The 22,886-nt window shown below is 39.1% G+C and overlaps 1 protein-coding gene across 1 annotated transcript in view; it reads right to left on the reverse strand.

Moving 5' to 3' along the window:
* The window catches only part of UBAC2 (UBA domain containing 2), a 105,511-nt gene that overhangs the window by 15,777 nt on the left and 66,848 nt on the right, over nucleotides 1-22,886 (reverse strand). Inside the window, exons 5-7 of the mRNA XM_069802407.1 lie at nucleotides 22,707-22,830; nucleotides 20,728-20,775; nucleotides 6,159-6,404 (exon numbers count right to left, since the gene is read on the reverse strand). Of these exons, the coding sequence (XP_069658508.1) occupies nucleotides 6,159-6,404; nucleotides 20,728-20,775; nucleotides 22,707-22,830 (418 nt within the window). The remainder of the gene's footprint in view (nucleotides 1-6,158; nucleotides 6,405-20,727; nucleotides 20,776-22,706; nucleotides 22,831-22,886) is intronic.

Here is a 22,886-nt window from a genome sequence, read left to right on the forward strand (position 1 = left end):
GCTATAGCTCAAAAGCCCAGTCAGACAGAAAGAGAATTTCATAATTCCAGTCCAAGAAAAAAATGATAGTTCAAAGTGTGAGTGGTGTCCTACCGAGGAGTAGGAGTCAGAGATAGTTAGCCTTGTGACTGTGACAACTGGCTGTTAATGAGACACATTCAGCTTATTCTAGTGGTACTACTAGTGTCTGTCAGCTTGTGGAATTGCCAACTTCCATGAAAAAGACAGAAAAATAAAGTGGTAGTCTGTAGAGGAGAGAGTCATAAACTGTTCATTACCTGGATCATCACTCTGGAAATTCATCATTTTTAATTTCACACCTAGAATCCATGAAAAAAGTTATTCAGAAAAAGAAACCAGAAATATCTAAATAGCAGTGGGTTATCAACTGCTGCAAATCTTACTGAAGTGAAACATTAAAAAACCAGAGTTCACACATGCCAACATCAGCAGTACATGCAGTTTTTATACTCAACAACCTCTAATAGTAAAGCTCCCCTTTTGAAATAAAACCAGGATTATTCTCAACACAAAGAAAACATTATTAAACAATTACAGAGAATAATCAAGAAGAAAATGCCAGAAGAGTGCCAAAAAGCAAAGGATGAGTCAAAGACTCACTGAGGTCTGAATGAGAAGATACTGTTTTCTCTACAAAAATGGAAGCTGTCTGTGATTTGAAAAAAGGCTTGGGGTGTGTCCACTCGTATATTGGCATGCAGAGGAAGGGAAGAATGAAGGAATACTGAGTCTAAATTTAGCCACTATGATTACTGCTGCAGCATACATGCTTCATTCATGGGCTGAAATAAACCCATAAATCACTTATTAGTTAACAGAATTCTTTAAAAATATGATGTCAAATCTTGTACACACATCTCAGGAGTCTGAGCTCGATTAACTTTTTTATCCTATTGGTACCCTACGCATAGTTGTCTTTGAAGTTTATGGCAAGGTTGCTAGGGGCAGTTTCTATTCAATTATGTCACAAAATCCCAAAGTAGCCTTAGGTAACACAGACTAGTTGGAATGGAAGCCTAACTAGACAAAAAGACTGCGTAACACTTGGCTGAAAATCTCACCCGTTTATTTAGGTAAAGCAGTGTGGTAGATTCCCTCCAGGCAATGATGCGTACATCTGTGGAACAATACGAACAGGCTGCTTCCATCCAAAGTCCTGGCTGTAAGAGCAAGAGTTTATATGGAGCCAGCAATGTATAAAGGTTGCAGAAGGTCTTCAGGGTTCAAAATGTCTGTTTGAAGGTCTTGTTGTTGGTACTCAAACTTGTGAAGTTATTCAAGAAGACTTCATCAAAGTGGTATCTTAGTGCCAGTGGGAGAGTTAAAGAATATGCTCAGGTCTGGTTCTTACACTACTTTGATAAAGCAGAAATGGACTATCTGGGAGTATATTCACTGAGGGATTTTTTTCTACCATTGTGAATGAGGATAACATTCCTGAGGAGGAATTCTTGGTGCCAGGGAAGTCTTCACTCCATTAATCTATTTTTTCCCAAGGTCAGGAGTTTACCACTTCCATATAACCAGAAGGTAAACGAGTGATCGAGCCTCACAGTCCATAGTTGACAAAATGTGAAACTTGCACATTTCTCAGGATATGAGACTCCTCACAACAATAAAGCACTCAGTGTGCCTACCCACAGAGCATCCCTCCAGTGTCCCAGGAGAAAGACATCTAACAAATGAACAATTAGAGGAAGTCACATTGTTATAGAAGAAGTCTGGTCTTTGCAAGCAGTAGAATCTCATACAGAGATGCCGTGTGATATGAATCAAAGGAGAATCTGGCCTCACTGAAAAGTAATGGCAGCTGGAATAGAAGAACAAAAAGACAGGAGGCAAAAGACAAAATAAGCTTAAAGTGGACAATAGGGCAGAAAAGAGGTAGTGAAATGAAGATTTTCATATATGGCTGTAGGGTTATCACACAGTCTGAAGCAACCTGGTGAAGCTCTTTTCTGAGCCAAGAAATTTAAAAGAAACCAGTAAGCAGGGAACATGGTGTCTTCAACACGCTCCGCACGAATGAAGGAATAAATGCTCTGTGGATACAGAAAGCATTTTTACAAGGTGAAGGGACTGAGGTTCATACACTGCCCCCCCCCCGAATGGGCAGAGGGATGAGCGCTCACTCAAAGGAGAAGTGGTACTTAGCTGCCAACAGAAGGCGCTGACCACCTTTTCTGCAACTTTCCAGCACCTTCCACATATCTGTCTTTAGCGACAACAGTGTTGTCAATAGTACCTAGGCACAGACTCCTCCCTTATCTACTTATCTACTTGCAAAATATCTGCCAACCTCCCTCCAAGTTTCTCAATAGGAAGTGAAAGTCAAGTTGACTCCCTGCTGCCACACTGGTGCACACATGCAGCAGCTGCTTCCCTTTTCTCACGAGGGCTTTCATTTGGGTTACAGAAAAGATAAACTTTAAAAAAATGCTGGGAAATGAAAGAGGTCAAGAAATAGAAAAGTCAGGAGAGGAAGACCAAAACGTTCACTGATATTACAATATCGAAAGGATAAAATAGTGCCCGAAGACCTCAACTACATCTTGTCTGAACAAGAGAAAGGCAGGAGGCATCCAACCCTAAAATCCTACAAGCTTCATGATGCATCAGCAAATGATTACTGGTGGTGAGACACTATGGGAGAGAACTTTCCCCAAAATGAAGAAGGATTTTGTACAGGAGCAAACACAAAGTATGGGAAACAATGGAGATGAAGGGGAAGAGATGATGAAAATGTGAGAGGAAAACGGCATAGTGGGGAATGAAAATGGGAAAGTGATATGAAGGGCAAAAAGAGATCAGATAATGGGAAAAAAAGAAAAATAGGATAAATTATTTAAATTAGGAAACAGGATAGACAAAAGAGTGGGAAAGAAAAGAACTAAGACTCTAAAGTTTTAAAAGCAGTAACAAAATAGCAAGCTGGTGTTTTTTGAGGGAATGAATACATATGGTACACGTTTTATCCTACTGCCTCAAAAGGTGCAGGGAGGTGATGCTCAGTAATTCTCTATTTGTGACAAGTTCATAATTTCTCAAGATTTTCCAGGGAAGAAAAAAAAGAACAGAAAGTTTTCGATATGCACGGTACCATCTGTTTAACGGCTGTATCCACAGCAACTAGAAACCAAGACAAAAATCAGTCACCATGTAACCACACTCCCCCAAGAAACTAGCAACGTAAGATAATTTTTTCAGTTTCTAACAACATATTCAGACACAGTACCACTGAACATTTAAGGGCTAAAATGAGGTACATCAAGTAATGAAATTGGCGGTTTATGTTCAAATTCTACCCCATACTCAACCTACTCCTCGAGGTTATGGGTGTCTGACAACCCAGCACTCACATGCACAGCTCCATGCTTCAGGCTCCTCCAGACCAGAACACTGTAGCTAGAGAAAGACTGGGAAGGGTAAAGCTCAAAGAATTGCCAGTAAAGAAATTCTGGGATGGCTGGGGTTGGTTTTTTTTTGTTGTTGTTTTTTGTTTGTTTTGGGGTTTTTTTTGGTAGAAAGCATCCAAAGTGAATCTTGCTTTGGATAAAAGAGCTTAGTGAACAGCAGGAAAATAAAGATAAAATTATTTACATCCCAGTATCTTGGAGGTACAATAAAAGCAACTTATGAGAAAAGTTTTTTGCCCAGTTTCTTTCCCAGTTATGGTTTTTAAATTTTTTTTTTTAAACTCTTACTCTTTTTGTGTTGGCTTGCATAACTTGTCAGGCTCACGTTCTTCAGAATTTCTTGCAAAGACCTGAAGAATAAGCTTACTACAAAAAGCGTCTATGTAAGAAAGGGGCCTCCTTATGGCCAGAACACTTTCCCATGCTATACGGACAATGGAGCACCATTAAAACCACCTATCACGTTCTTGTGGTCTCCTTCCATAATGCTACCAATATACAGGGAAACTTCATTGTCTCTTTTCTCAAGCAGATGAACTGAAGAGCAAAGGAGTAGGAGGAATGAGCAGAGCACCTTCTCAAGCAGCAGCTAAACAAAATTGTTGCACTATGGCGTACAGAGGAAAGTTAAAGTTCACTTCCCTCACCAAACAAAACGTAAAGCAGAGGAGAAAATGTTAGTTTATCTCACTTATGGCACATTACCTACAGATAGCGTATTGGGACTCCACAAATCTGCACAATGTTCTCTGAGAATATAATTGATGACTGATACACACTTTGCAGCTTTTATTATTTTCAGTTTCACAAAGAAAACCTCCCTAAGAAACTGATCTGGATTCTTTATCAGCTTGACTCCCACTGGTAAAATTATCATCTAAATTCCATCTGTAACGTGATCTGTTCAACTCCACTGTGTTCAAATTATACCTTTCCAAGCCTCTGAAAGCAAAAGAATTGCCCAAGTACAGCAATCCAGAAAATGGTTTTCAATTTTTAAAATATTATTTTGAGATTAAAATTAGCCTGCTTTTCATTTTTACCACTTCATCTCAACATTTGTGAATGATGCTTTTCATGATTTAGTTGATGGCCAGTAAATTCTGTGACTGAGTCATTAAAAAAAAGGCTAGTTAAAAGCTTTCATGACACAACTTTTCTGAAGAGCCTCTCTGAAACATTCATACATTGATCCCAATGCCTTCCGATCACTGGTTTCACAGATCAGCACTATCAGTTAACTAAATGCTGCACTCAAGTTAAATGCCAAACATGCAGGTTGTTACTTGAAAGTGTTTCGGCAACTTGTAAAAGGAAGCATCTTACTGATGTTCAAACAATGTTCATTTATTTTATTTAAACCTCTCCACCTTTTTAAAGAAGTCTATTTGAAGTCAAACATGAAAAGACATTTTTCCACTTTCATTGTTCATAGTCTAAGGAAAAGAGAAGATGAGAAGATGTTATCAACTCTTCTTCTATCATTTACTGTTCTGAACTTATTTACCACATTTTGCAGTTAAAGATATATTATATAAAGATAGTCCTTCATAACTGGAAATGGCTTCTTCCTCCCATCTGAAGAAACTTGGCTGCACTCCTCCCAGCAGCTTGTAGCCCAACAGACACTTTTAATGCATTTTCTATTACAATGGCAATGTTCAAGAATTGAGTCATTTCTAGTTCAGTTCTTATGCTAAAACTGATTAATGTTCTAATGGGAATTGAGAAAAGTAGATCAGGATCTTTCCACCCAAGGAACAATTTCATCAGACTGAAACATTAAGAAATTAAGGAAAACAAAACTATGTTATCAGGGACTGGAAACAAAGATTCATACCCCAGTTGTTGGCCAAAGCTTTATGCCATCACACCTCTGATTCTGGCAACCTATTAATGGTAACATAGCTATACCTACTTGCACTACACTACCTCGAATACAAAGAGAACTTGTGTATTAGTACAGAGCTGTGTTTCAGACAGAGGAAACTCAGTAAAGACCTCAAATTGCTAGGCTGTGATTAAATTATGAGCAATATACATTCACATAGAGCAATGCAAGGCCTATGTTGTCCGCTAGGTTTGATAAGAGTAGTAACACATACATCTAAGATACAGGAAAAAGTGAACTGAGACATCATCTGCCTTGTTTTACTCCCATAAAACACCAAGTATGTGAATATCTGCATTTGCTGGTTTGACTAAAACAGAGAAAATAAAAAGCCTCTGCTATTCTATTCAATAAGGAAATAAAACAAGAGCGTTAAACATGGCATTATTACATTATTCAAAGTACATCTGCAAACAAAGGAGTTACACAGACAATTTTCAATCTCTCTGAAAAGGATGCTAACAATACAAATACTGCGAAGAGTCAGGAGAATTATGACTTCCTAACTTTCCACAATGGCTCTTACTAAAGATCACCAAGAGGCAATCACTTCACCTTTCAGCCTCATTTTTGGTGAAAGAATGCCAGAAGTACCGATATCCTTACAGGATTGCCTGACATTCTGCTTACACTTTGTGAAGCAGTTTTAACATATAAAGCTATATAAAACACTTAAATGCCTATTAGCAGTACAACAGTTTATGAAAAACTGATGGAGAAGAATAAAGAAATACATTCTTTTAAAGAAACAGGAACCACAAAGGATACATGAACCGAACATGTATTTTTCCCATAACTTAACGTAATCCTTACAGAACATATATGAATACCTGCTGCTGCCTTTGCCGCCTCATTTGGGCAACCTGAGACATCATGATCTGACGATCCAGTAGCTCCATTCTCTGCTGCCTCTGGATGTCAACTGTTGCTCCCATTCCCACTCGAACTTCATTCATTGGTTCCGCAGATGAGAAGATTGGTTCAAGAGTCCAAGAAAATATCTTTGCTACCCAGCTGGGCACACAAAGAATTCGATGAACTTTTAATATACTGCTATTGTAGCAAATACCAGAAACCTAAAACCAAAAATGAAATGTTAAAAAAAAAAAAACAAAACAAAACAACCAAAAAACTTAAATACATCAAATATACTTTGTATTTAGCTGCAGATAGCAGTTGGTCTTTCTGTTTTTTGAAGCACTTTTTAATTATACTTACCCAGAGTTCTCAGACAAGAATCAGAGAAATGATAGGGGATTTCTTTACCTCCAACTTCCCCACAACTACAGACTGTTACTTTCTTAAATTTGTGTACTGCATTTCCTATGACTCAGAAAGCTTCTTGGAGTTTTTTGTTTCCGAATCTGAGCCCAAACCAAGAGACCCTTTCTCAAACAGGTCAAATTCAAACAAAATTTTCATTTCTAGTACAGGAACTGGTCAGGGTATGCTGCATGCTGACCTAAGAAGATTAAGGCTGCCCTTGAGGATGCTGAAGCATTGTAAACACTCCCTAGAAAAACAACCCCCCTTAAGGATTCTGCCCCCACCACCCAAGTCTCTCCTTCCCATAAAAACAAAAGCAAAACTGCTGATTTGAAGTTAAATCTAAGAGTATGCACAGACTTATTCCAAAAGGATCTTCTAGGAGAAAAAAAACCAAACAAAGGTTCAAAAACCAGTTCATTAAAAACTGTGATATTGAAAAAGCCAGTTTTTGTGATGCCTTTCTCCCACCTATAAGAAAAACACCTATTCCCTGCGTTCACACTCATGCTTGCCTTGGGGCTTGATTTCATTTCAGATTCAGGAGGAGCAACAGAAATCCATGTGCCCCATACATAAATGATCTACAGTAATCACTCAGCCATCATTTTAAATCCCATCACGAACCCCTAGCATTTGAGCCCAAAGCAGTCCAGCAGAAAGGCCAAAGTTCTTGCACAAACTCAGAGTCTGCATTCTGCTTTATGCCATGTTTCTGTATTTGTGACTATTTACTGTCTGTTATGCCACAAGAATTATGCTATGACAACAGTGTGAAACGAACCGGAAGAGATACGAACACCCAAAAAATCCGTAAACATACCCAAACAATCCAATTATGCTAGAAGCAATGTAGAAACTCCACACCTGAGCTATTTAACTGGGGTTATTTATTTTATCTCACTGACATTTGTATATACATACCAAATGAATTGCTGCACATGCAAAGACAGACAGTATACAAAAATGCAACATTCTTTGGGAGGGGGATATTTTTCAGATTATTTACAAGGTTATTGGTAATTATGCAGTGAGATAATGAGACATAACAAAAATACATTCTGCTTTGGGAAACACTGATTTTCCTTTTATTTTACTTTCATTTTATGACTGCTCTCAGGGTTGGACATAACACCAAACACAGGCTACCATTCTAAAATGAGAAAGAACAGTTTTAAACCACCCTTAATCCCTTCAACCTTTTTGTGCTACGAGGAAGGAGGTAAATGGGATGGGCTAAGAGGAAGGCCATAATCTCTGGCATCATAGTGAAGGCTGCCTTTAACGAAAATTTTCTGTACTCAAAGAAAGGTCCTGACTGGACTCCAGGAATGACAGGGTGCTGGAACAGAAGCTTCTTCATGACCTCAGAAATTCTCTCCTCAGCTCTAGTGAAACTGTTCCAGATGGCTGTAAGCCCACGACCAAAACTTGTGCACATGAACTGGAAACTAAGATAGAACTATAATCGCCAAAGAGTAAGTGGAGGAAAATTCGTACCACTTCTGCAACTCATCTACTTTTGCTATGTAGTGCTTGAGGTATCTACCTAGCAAGAAGGTCCCTCAGAAGCTAACCACCTGGTCCCAAGACAGTTACGTAGATAGGCTCAAGAAAACCTAGATTACAGGGCTACCAGGAAGGTTACTTTTTTGGGAGCAAGAATTACTGAACCAGGTTGCAAATATTACACACACATTTAATCTGATGATTTCTTAGATGCAAAATGCATAAGCAGCATTAGAACCTACAAATTATCTTCCTTCCTCCCACCTTGTGTCATCAGGCTATGGAGCCAGGCCTCTTCTTTGGTCCCAGGGATTCTGCACTCCTGGTTGCACAGGGGTAACCAGGCAGGGAAAGCGCTCCCGCTCAAAATACTTTGTCCAACATCACAACAGCATTCCCTCATGTCTTCCAAATGTCCCTCCCAGATACTGATCTCTCCCTGCTCACTCTTATCACCTCCTTTGTTAAGGTCTAATGTTTTCAGGGCACCCTAAATCTTGAACGGGTTCAAAAAGTCACAGGAACAAAACACAGCAAGCAGTGATAGGAAAATCTACATCTCCCTGAATGTATGACAAATCTTGACACGTGTCTGAACACATTAACCACAAACAGAATCATTTTCTTATCAACTCGAGATAGAAAATACAGCAAAGAGATAGCAGCAGCATGTTTTTAGTCTCAGAACTTTGGGACTTGTTTGTCTCAAAAGGGAAAATGTACTGCAAGCAACAATTAGTAGCTGCATCAGTAAAAGCATTCTCATATTTTTCTAAGTGGAGATGGCTAACCATAGAATCATTGAATCTTTTAGGTTGGAAAAGACCCTTAAGATCAAGTCCAACCTTTAACCGAACACTGCCAAGTCCGCCACTAAACCATGTTGCTAAGCTCCACGTCTACACATCTTTTAAATATCTCCATGGATGGTGACTCAACCACTTCCCTGGGCAGCCTGTTGCAATGCTTGATAACCCTTTCAGTGAAGAAATTTTTCCTAATATCTAATCTAAACATCCCCTGGTGCAACCTGAGGCTGTTTCCTCTTGTCCTATTTGGGAAAAGAGACCAACAACCACCTCAATATGCTCTCCTTCCAGGTAGTTTTAGAGAGCAAGTCATTCCAGAGCATTTCGTCAGAAGAAAAGGCTTTGTAAGGCTAAAAGATTATGGATGCCGCTAAAATGGAGAATGGCACTTAGCACTGTGTGTGAGACTCACATGCATGGCTCCTACCTGCCTTCCTAGCTTTACTGAGCTCATTGGAGTAGCGTGCCTGGTCTACAGCCAATGCACCAGTTCCAGTGGGCTGTCTTCTCTCTCCTTGCTCCTCACCAGCAGAGTAGTGTCTTGGCCCCTCCTTGTCCTGCCTTGGACAGAAATTCATTGCACAACCCAAACGTGTAGACTTCTGTGCTCACAAAGCAGGAAGTCAAGAAGTTTGGCAATATAAAGTTCACAGTAAAATCTAAAATAAAAAGCACCTGGTGAACGAACAAGACAAAAATGTGTGGGACTAGCAGAAGAGAAGTACATCTTCTGCATCTAGTTGCCAAGAAACTTACTGTGGACCAGTAATTGTTCAGAGCAATCGTGTGAGACTGCAATTCTTCACAACTATAAACAGATGGAAGGACAGACTCAGCAGTGAACAGCACCAAGTATACACTGGCAATCCACCTTGTTACCTGCACATCTGTTAGGATTTCAGTGCCACTCCCCTTCCTCGCTCCCTGATTTACTACTCCAATTATAAAGCTATTAGATGGAAGTATAAGACACTTTAAAGGCTGTGCTCAGTTTTATCAAATTTTCAGGAAGTTTCATCTGGTGAGGAAGAGATAGCTATTTGCATATTTCCAATAAACCCAGAATCGAGACATTTGTAGTTAAAACAGGTCTTGTGATTCAGTCTGGTTTAGCGTCATACACTCATCTTAATGTCAAGTATTTCCAAAGTACTTCCTCTTTAGCTGGTTCATATGCAGAACTTGATATATATAATTAACCCCCCCCCCCAAGCTTTGGCAAAGTATAATGTAACTTTTTACACCATTTCTGTTACAGACATGTAGTGAATTTCTAGTGTTTAAGAAAGTAAGCCAACTTTGTTTATTCAATGAGGATAAGATGATCTCATTATATCCCAACTCCAGCACTGTACATCAGATTAAAGGTCTATTTCCCCAAACAGATGAGTCTCCACAGTATTTTAGGCTCTAAAAAGTCACCACAGAAAGACACTGCAGTTAAGTTCACATTGTTAGAATGGAGAATTTTTGGCTGGCAACATAAAACACATCTTAGTTGTTTTCTGTTAGTCACACCACCATAACCTATAACCTCATCCACCATATCGTATGAGGCACAATGCTAAGCAGAGGAAATGGAGTTTGCTGGAAATTGGGTAGCATGCTGCAGTAAAAAGTGTGCTTACATTTTTTCAGTTTCTTAAATCATGGCTTAGCACTACTGGTCCTTCACATGAAGTTCCCTAACCTCTTCCCGCCCCTGTATAAAGCCCAACTTCCCCTCCCCTTCCCTCATGTCCCTCCAAAGTTGTACACTTTTTAGAAAAAGGAAGTAGCTGTAGTTTCTCTTTTACATTAGGTAAACCGAACAGGGAACCTCTCCAAATATTTTACACGACAGACATGTATGCTCCACTACTGACTGAGATATTTAAAATCATTGTACTTGATTAACACTAAAAAAGGAAATCAAATGAAAAAAACAGTAGGCAGATTGGTGTAGAAAATGAAGTTGAAAATTATTTTGCCTAATGGTTAGAAATTGACAGCAAATACTCATTATTTTGTTCTGAATAGTTTAAATATAGTCATCATATGTATTCAAGACTTTGCTATTTTTAGATATCAACAAATTGAAAGCAAATAGCAGTATTCTTCAGGTGAAGTGACATTTTTATACCCATTTTATCTGCTTTATCTTTAGTACGTTCTGAATTCTAAGCTAGAATCAAAACAAGGGGTTAAAGTTTGTGTCAAGATTCTGTATTTACCTTGATTAGAGAAACACATTTATCAAACCAAGAGAGATGGTGCTAAAATCACCCAACAAATAAAACCACTACACATGTATTTTCAACTTGTAGTTATAACCTGCAATGTAATTGTAACACAACAGATTATTTTGTTTGGTTTTTTTCTGCAGAAATAGTTAGTAAGAGTATAAACAGCTTTTTGCAACAGTTAGCTTGACAGAAAAAAAATTACAATAATAATAAACTAATTCTCTTCAATTTCCTTCCCAGTTGACTGGGCTCATAAGTTTCCCAGATACCCTGAATTTTTTTTTCTTCAGAGTCCATCAATGCTATCTTCATTGGTCAGGTGCAGTCATTATCAGATCTCAATCATTCTTTGTTTATGTGCAAGCATGGCTGTACTGCTATTTCAGCACAGTACATCTATTCCTAACTTGTACTTGTGACCTAAGGACAGGTTCCCTTGGGCTTCTGCTAAAGTTCTGCAGGTGATCGTCATCATATTGTTAACCAAACCTCTTTACATAAAAGACATAGGAAAACTAGGGAAAATGTGAGCCCTCTCCGGAATGAAACAGGAGACCTGGTTACTCAGGACATGGAGAAGGTTGAGGTACTCAATGACTTTTTTGCCTCAGTCTTCGCCAGCAAGTGCTCCAGCCGCACCGCCCAAGTCGCAGAATGCAAAGGCAGGGATTGGGAGAATGAAGAACCACCCACTGTAGGAGAAGATCACGTTCAAGACCGTTTAAGGAACCTGAAGGTGCACAAGTCCATGGGACCTGATGAGATGCATCAGTGGGTCCGGAGGGAACTGGCGTATGAAGTGGCTAAGCCACTCACCATCATATTTGAGAAGTTGTGGCAGTCTGGGGAAGTTCCCGCTGACTGGAAAAGGGGAAACATAACCCCCATTTTTAAAAAGGGAAAAAAGGAAAATCCAGGGAACTACAGGCCAGTCAGTTTCACCTCTGTGCCTGGCAAGATCATGGAGCAGATCCTCCTGGGAACTATGCTAAGGCACATGGAAAAGAAGGAGGTCATTGGTGACAGCCAGCATGGCTTCACTAAGGGCAAATCATGTCTGACAAATTTGGTGGCCTTCTAGGAAGGGGTTACAGCATTGGTGGATAAGGTAAGAGCAACTGACATCATCTACCTCGACTTGTGCAAATCATTGGACACTGCCCCACACAACATCCTTGTCTCTAAATTGGAGAGACATGGATATGACAGGTGGACTGCTCAGTGGATAAGGAATCGGCTGGATGGTCACACTCAAAGGGTTGCAGTCATCAGCTTGATGTCCGAGTGGAGAGCAGTGACGAGTGGCGTTCCTCAGGGGTCGGTATTGGGACCAGTGCTCCTTAACGTCTTTGTCAGCAACATGGACAGTGGGATTGAGCGCACCCTCAGCGAGTTTGCTGGAAACACCAAGCTGTGTAGTGCGGTTGACACGCTGGAAAAAAGGGATGCCATCCAGAGGGACCTTGATAGGCTTGAGAGGTGGGCCCATGCAAACCTCCTGAAGTTCAACAAGGCCAACTGCAAGGTCCTGCACATGGGTCGGGGCAATCCCAAGCACAAATACAGGCTGAGCAGAGAATGGATTGAGAGCAGCCCTGAGAAGAAGGACTTGGGGGTGCTGGTTGATGAAAAACTCAACATGACCTGGCAATGTGCGTTTGCAGCCCAGGAAGCCAACTGTATCCTGGGCTGCAGCAAAAGAAGCATGATCAGCAGGTCAAGGAAGGTGATTCTTCCCCTTTACTCCACTCTTGTGAGACCCCACCTGGAGTACTGCGTTCAGCTCTGGGGCCCCCAACATGAGAAGGACATAGACCTGTTGGAGTGAGTCCAGAGGAGGGCCACAAAGATGATCAGAGGGCTGGAGCACCTCTCCTATGAAGACAGGCTGAGTGAGTTCAGGTTGTTCAGCCCGGAGGCTCTGGGGAGACTTTATAGCAGCATTCCAGCACCTAAAGGGGTCCGACAAGAAAGCCAGAGAGGGACTTTTTACAAGGGCATGTAGTGATAGGACAAGGGGTAATGGCTTTAAATTGAAAGAGAGTAGATTTAGATTAGATATAAGGAAGAAATTCTTCACTGTGAGGGTGGTGAGGCACTGGAACAGGTTGCCCAGAGAGGTGGTAGATGCCCCATCCCTGGAAGTGTTCAAGGCCATGGATGGGGCTCTGAGCAACCCGGTCTAGTGGAAGGTGTCCCTGCCCATGGCAGGGGGCTTAGAACTAGATGATCTTTAAGGTCCTTTCCAACCCAAACCATTCTATGATTCTACGATCATGACTGGATTTATCTACCTCATCACAGACATCTGCAATTTAAAAGCCTACTTATGAGCTGGTTGTTTGAAGTTGGTTTCATAGTCAACAGAGAGAAACGGGCACCATTAAGATGTGACTCATCCTATAGCAAATGTCTCCAAAGTACGCACACAGCTGAATTACTCTCTCAGATTCCCTCTCTAAACAATGGTAACATTGCAGCCATGATGGAGTACACGTACAGGCTAGAAAAGCTTGATAGAAGCAATCTACCTCTTGTTGAACTAGTTGGCACAATTGACCAAGTAGACCAGATTTGGGGCACACAAACTCTTCCTCAGATCTGAGAGAGAAGCTGAGAAGTTATAAGTGAAATACAAACTGAAAACTAAAATCCATTTTTCTACAGGATCTCAGAAGCCGTGGATATAAAAGAGAAAATATCTTATGACACATTATTACCTTCTCCCCTCCTTTCCCAATATTTTCTCCTTCTTCCAGAATTGGAAATATCTGCATCTCCCTCCTCCCCAAACAATTACAACCTCACTTCCACACTAACATCCCCTGTATGCCAGGCGCATCAACTACTTTTTTTTTCAGATGCATTAACTGATGCAGGAGTAAGTATTGTCAGCTTAGTCAGCTGTCATGTGTTTACACGTAGCAAGTTGTCTAAGCTCCCACCACAGAGGAAATTAAGTCAATAGAGTCAGTATAACGTAGAGACACTCATCTCAAATTAAGTCACCAACAGTCACTCAACTGAATATTGACCACTGCCCACATGCAGATACCTCATGTTAGTTTTGGGTGGTATTCAGCACATCTGTTAGCTTACATACGGATATCTGCACCTGTCCTAAAGTCAGGAGACAAAGAGACAATGCTTCTTTTTCATTTCCTAATCTCTGTTATTCTATTGCTTTTCCATTTCTTATTTCAGGCTATGCACTTCACAACTTATATGCTGAGCTTCCTGAACTGCATTGTCAGCAAGCAGGTTGAGGGAAGTGATCCTTCCTCTTGTCTCAGCACCAGCGAGGCTGCACCTGGAGTACTGTGCCCAGTTCTGCACTCCCCAGCACAGGAAAGACATGGACTTGCTGGAGCAAGTCCAGCGCAGGGCCACAAAGATGATCAAGGGACTGGAGCATCCCTCACATGACGCGAGGCTAAGAGAAGTGGGACTGTGGCCTGCAGAAGGGAAGGCTCAGGGGGATTTTATCGAAGTATATAAATGCCTGAAGGGGTAGAATGAAGAGGAGGGAGCAGGCTTTTCTCAGTGATGCCCAGTGACAGGAGCAGAGGCAACGAGCACAAACTGAAACACAGGAGGTTCCCTCTGAAAAATCAGGAAACACTTTGTCACTGTGAGGGTGACCGAGCACCGGCACAGGTTGCCCAGGGAGGTGGTAAAGTCTCCATCCTCAGAGATATTCAAAAGCCGTCTGGTCATGGTCCTGGGCAACCAGTTCTGGGTGGCCCTGCCTGAGCAGGGGGGTTGGAGAGATGTCAGCCTCAGTGATTCTGTGACCCATCTTAATACTTGGGTCTTTGGTGGGCAGTTCTATCAGCGAAGGGGAATCACATCAGTTACACATAAAATACATGTTTTTATTTAGGAAAGTACTTAAGCATAGGCAGAATTTTTAGTAAGTGAGTAGTCTCACTGATATTAGCAATACTACTGATACATATATTGTAAAACCAATGTCAAATATTCAGAAATCACAACTCAAGTTCCAAAAAGTCACTAGCAAGATTGTCTTAAAATCATAAGGGTTTAAAAAACAACCAACTAACCAACCCCCCCCCCCCAAAACTTTCCTTCATGATTTCTAAGCCTTAGGGACATTCTTTTGGATTCTGAAGTGGTAGTTTACACAAAGGTTAAAAGCTTATTTTACTACTATAAAAGCTGACATTCCCAAAAAATCTTTTGACTCCTTGAGCTAGGACTTCAAGAAACACTGACAAGAAAAAGAAGAAAAAGAAAAGAAATCAAAAGCTTTGGTAACACTTTCTGCATCTTTACAAACTTTCCTGAAAAAGAGCTGTAGTTATCCATATAATCCAAAAAAGACCCTGTAGTACTGGTGCTTTAATTTTGAGTATCAGGTCTTGAAATTTTATCCTGGTCAATTTTTTTTTTTTTTTTGCATCTTTTATATAGCAACTATTAACGCTATTATGAGTGCACTAGATTTTAACTTTACACAAAAACAATATTCAAAACAGTAACACATCATTTAATTATTTCTTAATTTTCATAATTCTAGTAAGTTTTGCCTTCACTATAGCTTTTCATAAATTCTAAATTTAAAAGAATGAATTAAAAACATGATTTCGGTTATTGAAAATAATTAACTTTTATCTGTCCTGAACTCCAATTCAAATATTGCTTGGCTATAAATCAACAGCATAAAAAACAATTAATGCATAACTTTCATACATTTTTTTAGATTATCCAAACTCAATCCTATTAGACTGACTCTCTTCTGTGTCACCAAAGGAATACCATAAGACATTTAACTAGATATAAGTAGACTTACCTGAATCCCCATTTATATTTATACAATTACAAAGAATTCAAAGCATATCAGACTTTGACATTGACTAAAGATCTACATAAGACTAAATGTAGATGACTGGAGGATGTCCAGACTAACCGAAGAATGAAGAAGGACACATAGCAGGACATGAATGTGGAGGTAACTGCATACTACATTATCAGGTTCTGATCAAAGATTCTCTTCGAGAAAGTCAGCACGTATTCAATACTAATTTTAAGTATGTAGAAGGGATGATATTTTAAGTGTCAATACTGCACTGTGTGTGTGTGTGGTAATACAAATGCTTCTGCATACCCTTCAAAACTTTTTTTTAAAACAACAAAAAGAATTCAGTAAGGATTGTTCAAAATCACTCAAGAAAGATGTGGAAGAAGAATAATAACAACAAGAAAAATCAATGAGTCTTAGGTCTGATCAGATATTAACTACATAATGTTACTTTTAAGACAAGAACTAAAAAAATGAAAGTCTGGTTTAAATATTTTGCTTCCCAGCCAAACACATCTTATCCTGTAAATGCCGATCCTAAAGAATAGGAACTCACTATAGAAAAATACCTCAGCTGAATGAATAAGAGAAAGGGTGAATGAAGTTCTTAAGAAACAGAACTCAAAACAATCCCAAGTATGCTTGGGAGCATTTAACAACAGATACCTGTAGTCTGTGTAAAACCAAGTCAGCAATTTCAAAGAAATATGAATAAGAACTAAAGCATTCAAAAATCAGAACTGAAATTAAAACCAAGCACTCAACACTGTCTGAACTTTCTATCTTAACCTTAAGCCTTTAAAGTACATGTTCTAAATTACAGATTCTCTACAGTTTTCCAATATCTGAAGTATAAGAAGTGCAACTTTTCATACAATCTGAGAAAAGTAAATCACAGAGTAGTACAGAAACAATGCAGAAAGCTGTTGTATTTGGCTTAGTGAAATCTGCAAAGTAAACAGGGTTTTAGAAACTTCAGCATTTGTAAGGTTAAGACAATTTCGATTTCCTAAGGTTTGAACTGAACTTTACACAAATTCAAGGCAGCTCACAGAAGATTTGGGGTATTCCAGATTTCGAACTTTGTGCAACAGAGGTCACCTTGCAAACAAATAAACAAATGACACTAGGTAAGAAGAAAGAGGCTACAACACTAAAATCACAGAAAGGGTCTAAAAGATACCTTTCCCCTATGAAATATAGCCCTAGCTACAAGGTTAGCAGAAACCCTGGCATGTGATCTGTATGACAACAACGTTATACTAATGAGTGGAGGGAACTGCATGTCCCAGTGGGCATCTCTCATCTGCTGGTACCAACCTGAGCTTACTTCTTAAAGCAGGTATGGTGTAGCTATGATTGAGCAAGCCTTGACATGCCCCTCAAATTTCAATCCTGCAAGAGTATAGCAAAGAGAGATGTAAGCCGAGAACCCAAGAGAGTTTGGGGGGGGGGGAAGAGGAGAGAAGATGGGTTGATATGTATGTGTCCAATGAAACACTCAAGTGGATACCATTTTCTAAGGTGTTTTAACTGTTTTAAAGAAAAAAAATAGTAGGGAAACTGCTTCTGGCCTTCACTAAACTGAGTGATATGCATTACATGGAAGCACTTCTGTAAACAACTGTTGAAAGAATTTCTGGCTTAAAAGTCAAATGCAAATAGGCTGTATGACTTTCATGATACATCTGCAACTCTAATATGAAGTTTCCTAATTTTATGACATAAAAAACACCCTATCATAAGAAACAAATCTGGACTGTATGTACCAAGTATGGTATATTCCTGGCAAAACAAATCACAAGAAACTAAATTAGTCTCATAAATCATAACAACACTACAGATTACTGATTACATCAGATTTGTGAATTTGTTTACAGTCTACTTTTTAAATTCTCCCCTTTGTAAAAAAGCATCATGTATTTAAACAGCATGTTTTACAACACAGCAGCAACTGAAATTACCAGGCCCATACTGACATAACAAAAGAATGGTAATTGAGAGGTACTCCACTTTCATCTGGAGAGTAAAGAAGCTGCCTTTAAGAGTGTATTCCCATGTTGATTCAAAATTAGAGAACTAGGAAGATATACCTCATGGCAAAGACAGACACAGTAGACCTTTTGTATTCCAATAACAAAACACATGCTGTCATCTCTGTAACTGAGAACGATCCAGCATCAAACTACAAATTGTCTAAAATTCCCTATCACCAGGCACGTTACATCAATGCCTACCTGCATACATGAGACTCATACACACACGCAAACACATTTCCGTAATGATGGCATGGCTCAAAACCACTGAAAACAAGAATTCAAGGCAGTACAGTTCCCAGTTGCTCTACGCCCTGCCTGGAATTTACAGGGAAGTCTTAACACCATTAGATGAACAGCAAGGATGAACACAGAAATCAATCTCCAGTGCCACATCTTGTACCTGGAAAGTCAGATCCCATTTAGTCTAAGAGTGTTCATCACATGTCAAAATATAAATTGTGAGAATTTAAATTAACGTTAACCGGGAACATGGTGGAGAAAGTGGAAACTGACAACAATTCAGAAATTGTGCCAGCACCATCCATTTTAATACTCCACGTCAGCAGAAGTGCAACAAAAGCTAAATTGCAGAACAGCTTCATGTACAGTCATATGGGGGGTCTAAGTGATCATTAGAGCTAACAATACAGACAGTGAAGTCTCTAACAGTCAATGAACTAGTGACTAAGTATCACACCTAGCTGACTTGGTGTTCATGCATTTACTCAGCCGTTTTGTACAAATACATGAAAATTTGATTCAACAAAGATATAATATGTTAGAAAACATCAAGAGCAGTAAGAATTACAAAAATACATAGGCTGTTGAAATGTCTTATCATTGATTTGACAACCTACGTATTTCTGTAATTGTACGTATACATATGGTATCAAGTATCTACACTTGCAGTGCTAAAAGGTACCTTTGTAGTGTTTCATATCCCTCTTCAGATTATGTAATATACTGTGAAATTTTACTCCTATATCAAGTTTTCTCAAAAGATGCCAAATTATCATTTCTAACAGAAGAGAAAAAGAGACTTCTTATTCACAGGAGTGTGACACATATGCTGTGCAAAAAATGGCTGAAATTCAGAACACGAACTTCTTTCCAGATTGTAGCACTTATTACAAAATGGTAGAGTGCAGCTCTCCGCTTGCTGCAGAAAAAATTGAGACTGAAAACACATCATCATTGATGAGGACTTAATTTATGCTGACTGAAGCAATATGAAAACTTCAAATGATTTTTTTAAGCCTTTCTGTGACACAGAGAAAGCTCAGTTTATTCCTATGGACTTATACCTATGTAAAACACAGTGTAAACCTGCAATTAAAAAAAAGTTCATTTATGAAAAAGAATCCTAAGAATGTTGCATTATACAATGGAATAAAACTGTACATTAAAAGGGAATCAAAATAAGAACCACATAATATATTATGAAAAAAACCCAAACAACCAAACCTATTTGAGCCATTCTTCGTAAGTCTGTATAACCAAGTACACATACAGTTCCTGCAACCAGGAAAGAGGGAGTTAAATTGCCTTTCCTTTTCTTTCCTTTCCTTTCCTTCCCTCTCTAATGAACACCTGTTCAAAAGGAAGGGCTATTAAAAGAGCCAGAAGAGTAACAGGAAGGTTAGTGTGTTTGGAGGAAGTCACAGATCCTTAGGTGGGCACAGAGGCTTGGGCTGATCTGCAGGATAGCGAAATTCTGGTTTGTTAGTTGCACTGTATTCATCGATATTTATGGTCAGACCGAACTGCTGAGCAGACTTCATTATTTACTGCTCCGTCACTCCTGTTAGTTATCCTGTGAGCTCACAGAATATTTTGGAACAGTCAATGCAAATGCTAAGAGACCAAACTACTGAGTTATAGCAGCATTATGTGAAGTGTCCACATGCATTTCACTCTGAGCTCACCATAAATTCAAATTAGTAGGTTCTAAATAGCCAGGCCACAATTTAAGTTCTTAAGATTGCATCAACTTAATAATGACTTTCTTTGGAAGAGGTGGCACTTTCACTGTTTGAAAAGCAGACAGTATTTTGGGTGAAGAAATCAGAGTCTGAGCTCCTAATTTCTAAGTCTGTAAAATTTTAAAAGAAGCTTATCAGTATCTAACAATCTGGAAGATTTAGTACAACCTGTTTTAGGACTAAGTGCCTTAGTACCAAGAACAGAGTCAGAAAGGAAAAAGACAGACCACACCGACTTTATCTGACTGGTGTGAAGAAAGTGATTTTGCACCCTTACTGCCGTTACCATAGTGAGAAACGGCTACACTACAGATGTCTTATGAGAACAGCAAAACATGAAAAATCCTCACAGCAAAGTTGTTAAAAGTTGCTTTTTGGAATAAAAGCTTGAGGCTTGCTGAAAACTGAAAAAAAACCCCAACCAATAGGGTAAACATTTCCAGCATTTCCTCAATAGTCTCATTTGTAGTTGTGGGTCTAAAGCTATATCCATAGCAATAAAATTAACTCAGAGAGCAGTGGCACCCTGCAAATATTAACCAGCTCTTTCGTTGTCTGTCAGTTTATCACCCGCCAGCTAGTGCTTTACACCTTTGGAAGTTGAAGACGAAAACTTTCTACTTACCATCACAAATAAAAATATTACTCAGTAATTTCAGTTCTTTTTGAGTCCAAATATACTGCACTGATTGTATACATAACAGAGTGTTTTAAGCAACACATGATTTTTAAAACAGTAAGACTTACCAATCCACTTAAGGCTAAAATCCAGATGTAGGAACCAGAGGTTAAGAGCTAGAAGACAAGAGCAGTGATTTAAAATTTTAATTTTACAAAGCTGTTGTTGTCCGAACTACTATCTTGCAATATTATATAGGCTATGTACTTATCATGACAATGGGAGAAGTCAGACACTTATCTCTATGACAATTCAGTTTAACATTAAAAAAAGATGTATTCCAGAAGCAGCAGAAGTGGAAAAAACACAGGGATCCAACAATTGTTCTCCTTCTACAGAACAATACATTTTATTTTCATATAGCGTACTAAGTATAACAGGATGTCAGTTATAGGCTGCACAGAAAAACAAGTCTGAAAGATAGACTGAAGCAAAGGAAATGACTCAGCAGCAATAGGAGAAGAGTTCCAAGCAGGGCAGGCAAGTGAAGCTCTCAGATGTGCAGTCACAGAGAGACTAAGCATGAGCATCAAAATTAAAGAAATAAAATTCTCACCCAGCGGCCTATTTGTCGACATGAAATCACAGAAATAGGTTGGAGTGAATTTTTAAGAAAATCCTGATAAGCCAACAGGGCAGCCCATTGTTTCTAGTACCGTGATTAATCACCTGGAAAAGGTTATTGCCAGCTGGAAAAATAGGCTGAAAATTAGACTGATGCTGGTTACTAAAATAGTTCTGCAAGATGCTGAATGAATCATGAGAACACCTTCCCTCTAGACTGCTGACTATGGAAAGAGTGACTTGAGATAAGGGCAGAGTTTACAGAGGAGGAGAAGGCAAGTGACTTTTCCCTCAGCCTCTGTGTGATGGCAGCAACCGTTCTGTACGCAGCAGGGAAAGATCCAGCGAAGACACAGTGATTAGTAACAGCAGTGATCTGTATCGAAGGTGGTGTGTGTATGAAAGCAAAAGGCAAAGAACACGATGAAAAAGAGCTCAGACAATATCATGGCTTGCCCAAAGACCGGAATAATAGTGGTATTCATGGGTTTGGAAGAGAGGAAACAAGATTTCTGAAAGATCAAGAAAATAAGGTGTTGGAGCAGAAGCTGAAGGAATCCAAACACTGAACAGCAAAAGGGATGAATGAAATGTTCATGTGGAGCACAAGACAATATTCTGAAACTGACCATTCATTCTAAAATACTCACTACCATGCTTCACATAACTACGGTGCTTTCCATTGCTAGTGCTAGAGCTATTTTTCAGTCCCTATAATATATAAAAATGAGTATAATTTCTCATAAGTTTGCACATCTCCTGTTTCATAATTCAGGTTGTGACATGAGTGTCCGTTCATTTCTAGGCTGATGGGGTTTTTTTGTTGTTTTTTTTGAACAATTACTGCCTTTCTGTACCAAGTACCTATATTTTTCCACTCAAATTTAACATAATACTACATGATATTGCTGTGCTCTACATTACACTATTTTAAATTACCTGTCACATGGTAATGCTTGATATACAAATAATATTAATTTACATAAAAGTGGAATTCAGCCAAAACCTTGATTATTTACCGACAGTCTTACCATAGAAAAATACTGTACTCTATAGCTTTGTTTGAGCTCTAACAGACAAGGGGAAAATAAACAAAATCAAGAATACAAGCAAATTAGAAAGGTAAAAACATACATATGCCTTATCACCAGGTTTTGTTTTCATCTATTTTTGTCTAGTTCATTTTGTTGACCAAAAAAAAAATTGTAGAATTGTCTATTATATTATATTATATATGTCCTGTGCAAGACAATCAAGACAGAAGACAATGGAAGAACAGATCACTTGCCCACCACTTCAGCATGTAGAAATGCATACTAGCAACACACATTTTTCAATATTTCAGTTGATGGGACAGTCACTAGCTAAACATATGTGGAATCATACATGCGGAAGCATCACAATTGCATAGATGAACATGCAGAAATACTAATTACTACATTAGTAATTCATTAAAAGATGAACAAGCAAGTACATACCATACCTGTAAACCCAGTATGTAGACCAGTGTCTTGTTTGTGATAGAAAAGTGGCCTAATACTTGTGCCACCTGCACTCTTGGAATGGAGGAATAAAATGGTATGAACAGTGCAAACACAGGACCCAAGCTGCAAAAAGAAAGATATAGATGGTTAATAAGAATGATACTAGCAACAGTAGTGCA

Source organism: Haliaeetus albicilla, chromosome 15 (genome assembly GCF_947461875.1).
Source record: "Haliaeetus albicilla chromosome 15, bHalAlb1.1, whole genome shotgun sequence".
Taxonomy (NCBI): domain Eukaryota; kingdom Metazoa; phylum Chordata; class Aves; order Accipitriformes; family Accipitridae; genus Haliaeetus; species Haliaeetus albicilla.